At 41.6% G+C, this 14,562-nt stretch overlaps 1 protein-coding gene across 6 annotated transcripts in view; it reads left to right on the forward strand.

Moving 5' to 3' along the window:
* POC1A (POC1 centriolar protein A) overlaps positions 1-14,562 on the forward strand; it is a 53,252-nt gene that overhangs the window by 23,575 nt on the left and 15,115 nt on the right. For all 6 annotated transcript variants that reach the window (XM_065075102.1, XM_065075101.1, XM_065075103.1 and 3 more), the window contains exons 8-9: positions 234-302; positions 1,097-1,195. In XM_065075102.1, the coding sequence (XP_064931174.1) occupies positions 234-302; positions 1,097-1,195 (168 nt within the window). The remainder of the gene's footprint in view (positions 1-233; positions 303-1,096; positions 1,196-14,562) is intronic.

Below are 14,562 nucleotides of genomic sequence, written 5' to 3' on the forward strand. Positions count from 1 at the left end.
CTGTTGAAAACTGGGTGTCTTAAGCTGGGGGCAAAAATGTGGGAAATGGTAAGTACCAGCAAGCTTAGCATGTTAATTGCGGTCCACTTACCTGACAGATAAGAACTTTTTAAATGTTGCCTTTAGATTGCTGGTGTCAAATGAGAAATACCTTGTAAAGTTGTAAAAAATGGAGCAGTATAACACTGTTTTCTTTTACTTTTTTTAAACCCATCTTTTAAATCTGTTTGCAGGGACCAGCAACCTGTGTAGCATTTTCAAGAACTGGAGACTTCTTTGCCTCTGGAGGTTCTGATGAACAGGTATCTGCCCAGTTTAAATGGATAGTTTTGTGTCTTATGGTTACTGTTTCCTTGGCATCTTCACAGAATCTTACTGTTTTCAAAGAGAAAACAAATACTAAAAACACTGAGAGATATTAAACATAGATTTTTTTACTGAGAAAGCACTTCAGCTGGATTATCTGGGAATGTGTATGTACAACAGAAGAAATATTACCATATACACAGCCCTTGTTATAATGCATTTCTGAGGCATCTGCTGCTGGGAATAAGTTAAGACGTGTACAAAAGGCTGTGTTGAGATACCTTGAATATCATGGGCTGTGCTTATGGATTGTCCCCTGATCTACCACTGGCTGATTCTGAGCCACAAGGACAAGGCACACAGGGCATGGATGCTTCCCCTGAATATCCTTCCAGGCTCCATTGGTTTACAGTGCTCTGTATTTCATGTTCCTCAGTGCTCTCCTTCTGCAGATCTGTCCTCAGTCTTACTTGAGATGCCACGGCTAAGGTTCTCCAGTGGCCGAGGTTCTTGTTTGAAGTTCTCCTGGTAGCTCTAGTTTCATGATGTTCCTAACCCAAAGAATGCTGGAAGGCCAAGGTCACTTACATCATAACTGAGTTCTCAATGGGTATCTGTATTAAGTAGTATATTTACAAATAACATCCTTAATTTAATTGATGGCAAAGCTTTAGGTAAGCTTTGGTGTGTATCTGCTGACTCTTCTCTGTGTTGACAAAATAGACCTTTAAGCAAATTTAGATGGAAAATTTTAATAGAAATAACTTAGTCACTTGCCTTTCTTCTGCAGGTGATGGTGTGGAAGACTAACTTTGATGCAGCAGATTATGGTGATGTACTGAAAACACAGAAGTCTAGCACCGGTGTGGAGGAGACCCATCGTGCTGTGGTAGGTCAGCACACAGAACAGTGTAGAGCTTCTTTTCAGTACACTTTCCACAGCTTGAAACCATGTGGATCTTTCAGGCAGTTGCGCTATAAGAGCCATCTTTTCTTGGTATTTATTTGAGCTGCAGGTTGTCTGTTTTTAACTGATCTTGTATTGTTTGTTTTGTTTAGCTGTACGTACTTTATAGGAAAATAATGATTTTAAAAGGGAAGTAAATTTACTGCATGTTTATATGCATTTATTATTAACAGCCTGTGTTTAAGTATGTGTGATAGGCTTGGATGATAGTCCACAAAAAAAATGCAGGTGTGAGTAACAGCTGAAGTCAGTTTTGCTAGCTGATATGAATCCTTTAGGTTGGTGTCAGTCCTGAAAATAGGTATTTTTCGTGACATCTTTTCACTGACAGTCAGCAAAGACAAAAGAAACCTCTGCATAGACTTCACATGTGAGAAGTGTGTGACATTGTACTGGAGCTTCTTTCCTAAATACTTGGAAACATCAGTTTATATCTGCTCACTGAACCATGTGTTAAGAGACATCTGAGTTCTGACTGTACCTAACAGATAAATCAACCGAGTAATTCAGTATGATGCACCGATCTAAGTGTAGTACTGATGTTGGGTGTCATGGCAGTTATGAGAGTAACTCTTTAGAGTTCCTGTCTGTATGAGTTATAATTTTTACAAGTAGTGATGCTTCACTTAAACTGCTGCATTTTGTCTTTACAGTCTTTGGTTATTTTTGATACGTTTGAGTATACCTACAGGGTTCTGAAATATGTTATTACCATGGTTGGTTTTCAGTCTGTCTTGTTCAACATGAGCTTTAAGCTAAAAAGCAGTTTGTGAACCGGGTCGGGGGGGGTTGTGCATATGTGGCATTGCCTTGGTAGAAAGGTGAGCTTCTAGCCAGCATCGGCTGCTCTGTGGTGGTGTATTTAATCTTATCGACTTATATCTTCTCTACTGGGCTACTAAACTTATGTTCTATCTTAAACACAGTAGGGCTTTTATTTAATATGACTTCAGTCCACTGCTGGAGGTATTGGACTAACCGTAGTATTTTGCAACGAACAAGATTTGAGTCTGCAGCTCTAAACCTGATGGCTTGCTACGTAGAAAGCAGAAAGCAAACAAAACTAGAGGGTGTTACTGGTAGGTGAGTGGGAGAGGGGGGTATGAAACAATTACAGAAGGAAGGAGGAGGTGGAAGTATTTGTTGATCCTCGACTGGTTTTGGCTAAAACTGACTTCTTCCTTTTCCTTCTCTTCTGTGTTCTAACTCTAAAGTTTATGCAGGCTGTGAAACTAGCTGTCCAATAATATTTTCAGTTTGTAACATTCCAAGGAATGGCTTAAATGGTGTAGACAAGGTGTCTACTTATAGGAGGTTATGGTAAGTTTACCCCCAGTACAGCAGTTATCACCAGAGCATATTAACTAGTAGGAATTTAGGAAAGGAAAGAAATGCACAAGCTGTTTTAAAACTTAGGTCTTTGTTATAGAGCCTTTGTCAGCAGATGGTAAGATGTGCATTGAAGGTGGCTGCTGAACAAAACCCTTGAACAGTGACTAACCACCCTGAACATCTGGCACTCCAACACAGTTCTTGTGGAAGAGTTTACCTGACAACACCTCTGACAGATGCTGCTGTGACCAGCTGTTTGTGTGCTGCTGACAGGCAAATCCATATCCTGTGGTATTGGTTGACACGGCGTTGCTCTACTCATGCTTTGAGCCTATGGGAAACAGGGCGCTGCCAATTCTTTGGGTGTAATATATTGTTTTGGACCAGGTGCTGTGTTTTTTACAGAAGACAAAGTGAAACCATGCTGAGTTATGCGGAAGAGACACACACTTTGGTCTGGGAACCTAAATTACTTCAAAGGAGTGAGTATTTTGAACTGCCACCCAACTGCAATCTTTGCCTTGGGCATGTAGCATGGGAGCTGCTGATCCCAGCAATAGTCCCTGAATGTAAATAGTGTTACATGCAACTTAAAGAAGACCAAACTAAGTGATAGTCTCTGGGCTTCTTCCTTCCTATTTTCTCATGGGGTATATGCGGTGTTATCTTTTGGTCTGAGTAGCACAAATGATGCCTCCATGAGATCTAGCAGATTATCTGTGAGCATGAATAGAGAATTGTTAATTAAACCTTTGATTGTCTTCAACAGTAAAACGATCCCTGTTTAAAAAGCAGAGGTGAAGGTGGCTGCATTGGGGAGTTTGGGTGCAAGCTGGCACAACTGAGACCAATGTCTTAGTCAAGTAAGACTGTGATGCAGTTCAACTATGTGATCTCTTTTATGCAGTTAAGAACATTGTTTTGCCTTGAAAGTGGGGTGCAGCTCTGTCCTGCTGTAAAGGAGTGGAGCTTCAATTTTTGTCTCGTGTCACACAGTCTGAGCGGTGCTGCCAAAGCCAACATAGCCTAAACTTTTTTTTGAGAGTATCAGCTGTATCGTGGCTGCTTGTTACAAGAGCAGTTGTAGTGTGCTAGAGCCTATGCCTGGTCTCCACTAAGAGCCCACTACACTTCATGAGAATAGAAATGCAAAATATGATTAGTACTCAATGTCCTTATGTATTAGGCTATTAGGAATGCAACACTTTAATATTAAGGCAGTTATAATTGCTGAAGTTAGAAAGGGCAGAATAAACAATGTAGTCTGAGAGCTTGTTTTGAATATCATAGGTTAAGTTTTAATTTAGAGTTGATGTGAAATGTTCTTTGCTGTTAAAGAAGCTGATATCTCTGAAAGTGGCTTGGTTTGTTATTTTAAGGGAGAAGTATTAATATAACCTGAACACAGGATTCTTGGCTCCATAATAACTTTTCCATTCATGGCAGTCGACTTTTTCAAGTGAATTTCATTACTTTTATCCATTAGAAATATGTTATGCTGGGCTCCTTAAGAATATTGTCGCTGTTACAAGACTTTAAATATACTATATGTTCGATTACTTCTTGTTTTGAGCAAAATACTTGCTTTTTGATAATTACTTGTTTTGGTGTATTTTGTGTAGTCAAGACCAGTTATTTTTCCCATCAAAATCAGACTTGAAACTACCACCTGTGGCTGTTGGTTTCATGCTGAGCTCACCTTTTCCTTCAGTGAAAACTGAAACTGCTTCATCTTTCTCTGCTGCTGTGTTAGTGTGCCAGGGCTCTACGTCTTGAATAATACTGAGGTTTTTTCAGACTTTTTGAAATGTAACTACATTTAAAACATGCATATAGGTTGCTATTTATTTTTGTACCCCTAAAACACATGAAGGCTATTCTTGACACAACTTGAATCTGTTTTCAACCTTAAGTTAAAATATTTTTCAAAGGAGAGCTTTTGCTGTCATGCGTAGCTGTATAACTTTTTTCTTATGCATTGTGAAAGCACAAATACTAATTGAAGTAATAGCTGTGTGAAAACACCGGGTGTAGTATCTGGTTTCTCATGGGGAGAGTCAAACTAATGTGCAAGTGTTAAGACATTAAAACTGAACACAGACATCAAAACTAGTTTGTCATAAGGATGAACAGGAGGAAAAGGGAATCCTAAACCTGTGGGATAAAAGAGGTGTGAAACGTTGTCAAGGTTGGTGCGCTTGAAAACAAACTCGCTGTGAAACAATTTTCACTTCCTTAGGCAGAGGGAGACAGGAGCCTTTGAAGACTCTGTTTTCTCCGGCAGTTGATTAAAGTTCATTATGAATTGGGGTATTGGGCTCGTTTGCAGCAACGGGCATGAACTTCAAAGTTGCTTTGCCCACTTGCTTGTGTTTTCTGTAACTACTTGAGGCTTGGGAGATGCAGTTCGCTTTGAAAGTAAAACTGCTCTGTGCAAGGAATAACGCGAATGAAAGCAGCTCATGATGAGCAGGAATTGCAGTCGTGACTATGGTGTAAAAGCACAGACACCCAAGTGTGATAAAGAAAACTCTAAAGTTGTCAGAAGTGAATTAGAAATATCTGTTAGTATAGATTTGAGACTGTAAATGTTAGATCACAGTTACAGTAGCTCTGAAATACACGCTTCCTCTTCAATTATAAGCTAACAATTGTTGCTATTAAGTGTTGCACAATTGCCTTGAAAACCAAAGTTAAGTGCAAGCACTTGTGATGCGGGTGGTATGAAGCTGATGCGGAGAAATGAAGTTTTGTAGTCTTGATCCTATAAGCATTTATCGTTGTTTTTAATCTAGAATTTAAGGGCTAAGAGTAAATGAATGCTTTAAGCTGTGATATGGAGTTGTGAGGACCTAAAGGAAAGTCAGAATAAGAGGTGTAGATTTGGCATGTGATTTTAGAACTAAGGACTCTTATGCTTGTCCTGGGGTCAGTAGCTCTGTGAGCAGAGGGGTCTGTCTGCATGGAGAGTTGTGCAGGGTCAGATCAAGGGCCGTGTTCATGGATCTGATATGCTGTGAGAATATTCATTGTACAATTGTTCTTTCCAGGGATGGCAGATAATGTTTTGTTTTGGGGGTTTGGTAGTGATTTTTTCTTTTCTGAACACAGGGAAAGCTTCATACATGCAGTTACAGCTGATGTGAGTGTACAAGAACACTTGTTTCATTATTGACAGATTGTCAATTATTGACAAAATGTTATGACCAAACACTGAGCAGTTGATGTCACGTGGACAGTTAGTAAGTGCTTGGGTGTTTAGATAAGTTTATACACTGAAAACTGTGAATAAAAACGTTGTAGTATAAGCTAAGTTGGTAAACTGGTTTTCATGCAATTTTATGAAAAATAGGAAATATTTGTTCATACAGAGATTCTGTACCCAAGTTTAAATATAAACCTTCTTCAGGCATGTTGTAACTTTTTGTGCAAAATAATACTTGGTAAAGGAGGAGGCTGGTGAGGAGACTTTAGTCTAAACCTCTGTATATAGCTTTCTAAAGAAAAATACTTTGAAACTTGCTTGTGTTGTGGGATGTCAGAAACAAATCCACTTTGAACAGGGGGACTGGGAGCTTGAGGTGGCCTAAAGGTGGTGAAATGCATAGTCTGCAAGGGTCGTGTGTGGTCTGTTGATCTCAAATGAAGGGCATCCTGGCAAGAGATAATAGGCACAGCAGAACAGAAGCTTACAGGTGATGGGGAAGCCTTTCTCTTGCTGCTTCAGTTCCCCATGTAACTGAAATTATGCAGCTTAGTTTTCAGCTCCTGGTAGGACTCTGAGAGACGTGTGCACGTCAGTGGATGTACAGGCAGACTCAAAAGCAGGTAATCCCTTGGCAGGGGAATTTGTGAGATACGGGTAAAGGTGCAGAGTTGTCCTCTGTCACTCTTGCCAAGAAGTCTTTCTCCTCTTTTGAAATTCAAGAACACAAATGTTTTAAATATCTTTAGCTCCTTTGAAGTTAAATGGTACTCAATTGCAGAGCTACCAAATTTGGAAGCTGATTTCTAAGCAGACTTCACAAAATGAAGATTGGAAAGAACAGTGCTTGAGCAGGAAGGACTTATAAACAAGTGAGCAACCTGTGACTCTTCAAATGCATCTTTTGGTTAGGACAGGCGTTTAGGCTTATTTCTACACTACTGGGTTTAAAATTTTGTCCGGGCATTGGACTAATTTCTTGAATGGCAATTTTTCCAAGAATATTTCTATTGGATAGGATTGGAGACTAATTCAAAAAGATGTGATCTGGTCTTGAAATTGTCTGAAGCCTATAACTGAGTGTCCAAAGCCAATTCCACCTCTCCTTTGCTGGTTCTGTTTGGTGACCTTGGGTGCCTCGTGTGCTCAGCCTGTGGTCTCTGTGCTGACTGCAGCAGTTCATTCTGTCAGCCATTCGTTCCTTGTGTAAATAAATTCCTCCTGAGTTACTCACAGGCCAGATGTGCTTTTTTTTGACCTTTTGGCTTCCAAATTGGTAACTACCTCTGATTTTGGCATCTGCTAATACTTATGAATACTTTTGTACTTTTTTCTTTTTTTTTCACTTGCTGTGAAATCCCCTCCTGGGAAGCAGTTTCACTGCACAGAGCTGCAGCTCTTCACAATTGGATGTGAATGCATTGTCATTTGTACCTCCTCCATGCCCTACTATTTATTTCCTTTTCTAAAGGGAGGAATCCTGTATTCAACAGCAGGGGATCCATCCAGCTTTCAGCCTTCCGGATAAACGTGGTCTACAAAATTTTTCTTTTTCCCTGATCTACCTGGCACCTTGTTTTTGTGAGGGTGCGTTTCCACTGCAGGAAGCTTTAGCGCAACAGGTCAGTAGATTATTTATGAAGAACAAGAGTGTGAGTGCTCAAGATGTTTCCACTGCGCTCTATTCTGCATGTCGGTCTGGGCAGGAGTCTTGCTACAACTCATCGCAGAATGCTCAGGAGCTCTTCTTTCACAAGTGGTGCCATTGTTAATGGTTACTCATAGCTGCCCAACCTTTGCTCTCCTTTCATTGAAGGAAGCCTGCTCATTCAAGCCTATAGGAACATGTGACGTAGATTCAACAGGAACAGAGGAGAAGACTTCTCCTTTCCTCTCCCTCCTTGTGGTGTGGACAAAGTGGGGTCTCTACCTTGGCCTGCACCTCTGCTTGTAAACCTTGTGAGACCCAGCAGGATGTCATTTGCTTTCATTGCTCACATCCTTTTAGCAAAAGCAGCTAGAATATTTTTGTGCAAGAAGTGTGCTCCTGTGGTGTCTTCCACACATCTGGCTGGAAACCAGAGATTTAGAGTGGGATGAGCTCTAACCCCCAAAAGGTACCAAACACTTCGTTGGCTGATGGAGCTGTCATGATGAGTAAGACTGGCTGGTTGAGAGCTTTTGCTTGATCCCTTTCTGCCTCGTTCAGCATCCTCAGTCTCTGGGATAGTAACTGTTGTGGTAGTATGGTTGATAGGAACTGTGGCTAATGTGGACCAGAAAGAGCACACATTTATAAATACATGTTCATGTTAACCAGAAGAAGATAGGCACTTGATCTTGGGTTGTTTACAGGCCTATCTGATCTCCTTCACCCTGGCACAGATAACCTGGTTCTAGCCCAGAACATTGGGCAGGAAGGCATCAGTGTTGCATCAGCTGTTTTGTGGGTTGCCTCCAAGGGGTGACCCCTAGGTTTCATTATTGAACAGCTGGATCCAGCTGAGCTCTGGAGTCCAGCTCTAATTCACTGGAGCATAAAGTCTAGCAACAGTACCAGGTTTCTTTGTATCAGGAAACCCGAGTTTATCTGAGCAGAACTGGATGGCTCTGTCAGTTGACTGTGCGCTTTGTGGAGCCTCACGGCAGATCTCACCGATTTTCTGCATCTTATTTTGTCTGTGAGGCTGCATCACAGCAAAATCAGTGGTTTTCTCTCACTCCACTAAACGAGCATCTACCTCGCAAACAGCAGAGCTTCTTTCTGGAAGATACTCCAGCAAGCCTCTGTTAATGGCTAGCCCTCCAATACTCTATTTTGGCTTCTGTTGTTGTGTGAAACTAGTTTTTTCACAAACCTCATGGATTTTGCCCCTATGTGGTTGTTCTTTCCCCTGAAACCTCTGAGTTTGTTTTTCTCTTGATCTTGTCGATGTAGGGAGAGAAGGGTGTGCGTGACAAACGAAATCTTATGTCGTCTTTGATTTGTCCATTACCATCTTGTACACATAGTTGTGGGCTGTTTAACTGAGTTTTCCTGTCCTGCCTTGGTAAGGGACTTCAGAGAGAGGAGAAGGTAGGGAATGGACACCCCCAGCTTGGCTTTCCAGGAGGCTCTGAATGACTGTGACAACCTGCAGCAGCTCTGCCTGTTAGTGAGTGGGAGTAGCCGCTGCTACAGATGTTTTCTCTTGTATTCTGCTATGGCAAGATTTTTATTTTTTTTTCCAGAAATAAGAGGATTTGCTTTTAATTTGTCATCTTACAGCTAATAGATTTGTTCTTGAAGGCTCTGGAACAATAAGGCGAGTCCTGACAAGTCAGTATTGGTCAGAATAAAAATGGCCTTTTAAGGTCAGCATTTCAGGCTAATTAATATAAATTCACCCACTTAGGTTACTGCTGGATGTGGCTTGTTTTAATGCTTGAGTCATAATTCAAAGAGAAGAGACAGAGACAAGATTTATATTTTTTCCAAGCTGCTATTGTGTGTCAGCTTTAAGATGAATGAAGGTGGCTCAATTTTAAAGTTTCTAAGATCTCAAACTTTTCTGCCAAAATCCAAACTTCAAGCAATAGTAATAACAAATGGCCATATTATAATTTGTGTGTATCTGCATATGTTTATGTATGTGTATATACACATAACATGCAGTATTGATATATCAGTAACATACATAGGCGTGCATATGATATCTCTTGCATAGCGTATACATATTTCATTAGAAAGAGGCAAATGTTTCTGATTAAGAAAATGAGCTGGAAGCTGTTGTTCACACTCTGGGAGTTCACTCTGTGTGTTTTGCTTCTTGCTGTGGAGATGGTTGCTTTTAATGTAGAAGAACCTGTAGCTGGATAACCCAAGGCTGGGGATAAACACTTTGTTTCAGTGTTTTGGAGCTTTTCCCAAGAGCAAGAAAACAGTAGCTCAGTTCTTGGTGAAATTTCTTACCAATGGTTCTTACCAATTTTTGTTCCTATAGGGGCTTGTTTCCACCAAAACTCTTCTTTTGAGATTTTTGGTAATGGTATTCTTCTGGAGCAGCGGTGGGATAGCCAACTGAGCATTGTCTGTACAACAAAGCTTAATTATTCCATCCTAAGTTCTGGAAGACTTCTTCATATCTCCTAATGAAATGCTAGGACCGATGGGAGGGGAGAAGTGGTTAAGGGAGGTAGAATGCATAAGACAAGTAGGAAAAGACAATATCTAAAATGTTGAAGGTTACCTTTAGCTTTTTCTTCTGTGTATTTCTTCTTGGGGTTAACACAGACTCAATATTTGTTGGCCAGTGGTAGAACATGGCCAAGTTTTAATGTTTTAACTTTGTATTTTTAGTAGCACCAGTAGGGAGGAAGGTTCTTTCTAAGTCATTTATGGCCTCTTGCATATCTAATCCAGTGTACATTTTGGTGTGAAGCAAAATGCAGACAAAAATAAAAGGAATGTTCTTTTCACTTCACTTTATTTTTTCTTCCCTCCTTCCCAAATTCCTATAGAAACATTGCGTTATCAAAACTTGAATCCTGAAATCAGTGGTGAGGATGAATGGTCTTACGAGTTGTTTCACAAAACTTAACTTGTATGCTAATTCTAGTTGTTTAGCTATGCTGCTCTGGACAGTAGATGTGGAATACAGGTGGAATAATGCAAGTCTTGAAGATTGTGATTGCTCCAGAAATGTCAGTGCTGCCTGGAAGAGGGGATGGTTTCCCAGTGTAGAGAAATGTGCTTGGAGAGCGGTGTTCAGTCAATGATATTTTACATGTCGCAGGGAGAAATGAGGTTAACTCTCAGTTTTTAATGAAACGTCCAACCTAGCATGGCGTGTACTCTATCGGACCTTCCTGGGGAGCCTACCTGAAGCCAGTGTGCTTCCACTGGAGGTCACTGTTGCTCTCTGGGAACATATTGGAAATATCACTTTACCTGTGGAGAAAATGACTCCTCAAAATAGAAGAGTTTTAATGGTATTTCTCTCGTTTGGATTAGTAGAATTGGGATCTGAATAAACAGTGTATTCCACTTTGGGGAGTTTTCTGCTCCTCTGTTTCTAGGGGAATTTTTTTCAGCTAAGATAGCGAATTTAATTGCGCTTAGTGAGTTTTAGTACACTGGATATCCATATTGAAGGGAATACATTGGAAGTATGTGTTGCTTAAGGGGAATGCCATCTTTCTAGATACTTGAAAATTAAAAAAAAAAAGGCAGAAACATTGTGGAAATTGATTTAAAGGGATTAAGGGTAGAGCTGAACCTACATCCCTGGCACCGCTCAGTTCCTCCCTTCCAGTGGAGAGAGGTGAAGAGAAGGGAAAAGAAATAGTTCCTCTGGACTGAATTGTAAGAATCCTACTTTTTATTAGTAGGTGTAAAATTCAGATAGACGGTAATCCTGTCAATTTGTACTCCAAATACCACAATTTAGAAAGCAAAATACCTTTTTTTTTTTTTTCAGTTGTCCCTTGTGGTTTTACTACAGGTGTACGTGGGTTGGGTAGTTAATACTTGCCCCCCAGACCTGATCAGCGCTATAGTATCTGGCCAGAATGCTGTTTAGCCAGAACAATTCTCATAAGAGGCTCAGTCAGAGACCTCTGGAATGAGGGCTGATTAATTCTCCCCTTCCCCCAAGTCGTTGTGCTATGCTGTCTTTAAGTGGTTGCTATAAATAAATCACTTCTGTTTTTCCCTTTGTCGCGGAGAGCTGTATTGTATTCTGAAACTGCTCATCTATTCTTCCTTTAATGTTCAGCTGCTTCTTGCTCTACTCCAAGTGCTTAATACGCAGATGTTGTAATAAGATATTTAATGGCAAATACACTTGTTCGGTTGTACTGAGTAAATTGCACACTTGAACTCTGACTAAAATAAATTAAACCTCTGCAGCAGTGTCATTGTTTCTGGTGCCTGACCCCAGGATTCAGCTGGTGCTTTACCTTGCGGATGAGTCGGATAAGCACAGGTGTCTCCCTCTGTAATTGTGATGCTCATCAGTACTGAGACTGCAACAAAGCCAATGCACATTTCAGGGCTCTTTCTAGATTTTTGCAAAGGTTTTTAAAATCAGTTAAAATTTAAATCACTAGTGGATGGCTCACCACACGATATGGATTGCTACTCGGAGAAGGGTGGCTGTAGTCTCGTTTGTGAGGGTTTTCTTGTTCATTCTTATGGACAGTTACAGGAGCTGATTTAATCCTCTTTTACCAAAAAATGGTTTCAATCTGTGGGCAATTCAGTTCTTCCTTGCTCGGGTGCACATTTCCTTTCAAATGTCCTGGCCACTGGGGTAGTGGTAAGTACAAGTTGTGGTTGGCTGTTAAGGGAAAGTTTCCAAACATTTCCATATTTCTTTAAAATGTAAAGGGCAAAGCTTCCCCTGAAGGGCCCCTCCAGTGCTGCTTCCCACTGTCAAATTTGGAAGCTGCACTAAGGATTCTGTAGAGGTGCCCTCACCGCCTTTATAACACGCCTGCAACCGGTGTCACTGCTATATGTGGACGAAGACAGAAGTCCAGGTGGCTGCTTGTGGCAGACAATCTGCCCCTCTGAGCACTGCAGTCTCTTTCCATTTTTTTTTAAAGAAGAAAAGTGTGTGTGAGCTCATAAAAAATGTTTGGCGGCTTTCATAATTAACGTCAAACAAAATTCTGGGTGTCCATTTGGATTTAGGATACTTGTAAAATGCCCCAATGTCTGCCCTGTGAAGTCCCAGCTGTGTTTTCTTTGCAGGCAAAGCTTTCCTTGACTGTAAGAAATGGAGACTTTGGCATGAAAAACCTGGAATTATTAAAAAAACAATCGTGTTTTTCTCCTTGGTGCTGTGGTATTACTGTTCCCTTCTGTTTCACAGTATCACAGTATGTTTGGGATTGGAAGGGACCTCAAAAGATCATCTAGTCCAATCCCCCTGCTGGAGCAGGAACGCCTAGGTGAGGTCGCACAGGAACATGTCCAGGCGGGTTTTGAATGTCTGCAGAGAAGGAGACTCCACAACCTCCCTGGGCAGCCTGGGCCAGTGCTCTGTCACCCTTACTGAGAAGAAGTTTTTTCTCAAATTTAAGCGGAACCTCTTGTGTTCCAGTTTGATCCCATTACCCCTTGTCCTATCATTGTTTGCCACCGAGAAGAGCCTGGCTCCATCCTCATGGCACTCACCCTTTATATATTTATAAACATTAATGAGGTCCCCCCTTAGTCTCCTCTTCTCCAAACTAAAGAGACCCAGCTCCCTCAGCCTTTCTTCATAAGGGAGGTGCTCCACTCCCTTAATCATCTTCGTTGCCCTTCGTTTACGAGGCTTCGGTTAGCTCATAGCAGATGGACACGCTTTGGGTAGTGTCAATACAAATATGCCTACCTGGGCTCCTCAGCCTCTTCAGAAACAAGCGAGTTGAAATTAGTCCAGTGAATGTGACCCAGATGGATGCAAACACTCAGCTTTACCCTGTGAAGAGCAAAGTGCTGTGACTTTGAGATGCAGCAGCGTGCACATCCACCTTGGCCCAGGTGGCCATCAGCTGATCCTTTGCTGTTGTCCTGCTGCTCTGTACACCATGGGCTGCACTCACAGCTCACAGTGCTTCCCTGGGTGTCAGCTGGGAGTTCATGATGTTTTTGGTGAGCTTCATCTTGCGCTGGACATGCCTGTGTTGGGCACATCCCGGCTCAAACCGTGTTGAATGCTGTATACAGGACCCCTCTGAGAAGTGTCCTTGGATGGGTCCCAGTCTTCAGATTACAGCTCGATGCCATCAGAGCGGGTGGAATGAGTAAGAAACTGGAGCAAAGTGACTGCAGTTTCTCTGCCTGACTGTGGGCAGCGATTCAAAGTGCTGTCTGTAGGTGTGGGTGCTGGAGATGTGGTTTTGGCACTTGCCATGGCAGGGTGGGCTACGTAGGATGTACTTGTTCTAGAACTGAATATTCAAAGACCTTGGCCAGTGGGGAGCCTCCCTTTTGGAAGTCATTCTTCGTGACACGTTGACATAGCTTTTGTTTGCTGGCTGAATGTGTCCATAGTTTAAATGAATTAGCTCAAAGGTTTGTGGATGGAGGCACTAGCTACAGGTTATCTGCTTAATGATGATGGGCTGTAAGCAACCTTTGGAGCAGCTGTGGTGGCTGAAATGGGGCAGTATGCCATATGGTCATGCTTCTCTTTTTAAATGTAGATATACTTCTGTTCTTGGGAGTACTGCCACCATTCAGAGTGCCTTCAGGAGCCCACAGAGGCTTTGTGGAGGTGGCTTGCTCGGCTTTCCAGAGATGGCTCATAGTATGCGAGCTAATCAGCAGAATGTAGCATTGGTGACAAACAGCTGCTGCTGCCCTTGGCTGCAACTTGATGTGACAAGGGACCACCTAACCCCTAAGCATCAGGTGTGGGAACATCTGTGCAGTGTTGCCCTTGCAAATATGCTACTCTTAAACTTCGTGGACTGTAGCAAGGAGACTATCAACTCTGAGTTCAACCCAGCAGCTTTTTATGAAAAGCTGTCTGACATATGCTATAGAGGGAGAAAATATGTTGGTACAGTCATTTTTCTGCTCCTGTGAGTCAGCTTGTTCTAATAGGTTTTGAAGTGGATAGCTCATCATCATTTGGGGTTTTTGAGTGCAGGTTGTACACAGTGTTTGCTCACTCAAATTTCTGCTGTGCCATGATTGACTGGCCTAAAGTTACATCACCCAAATAGGATACTCAGCCATGAAATAACAACAAAACATGCTTTTTAATGCTAATTA

The sequence above is a fragment of the Columba livia genome, chromosome 10 (genome assembly GCF_036013475.1).
Source record: "Columba livia isolate bColLiv1 breed racing homer chromosome 10, bColLiv1.pat.W.v2, whole genome shotgun sequence".
In the NCBI taxonomy this organism is placed as follows: domain Eukaryota; kingdom Metazoa; phylum Chordata; class Aves; order Columbiformes; family Columbidae; genus Columba; species Columba livia.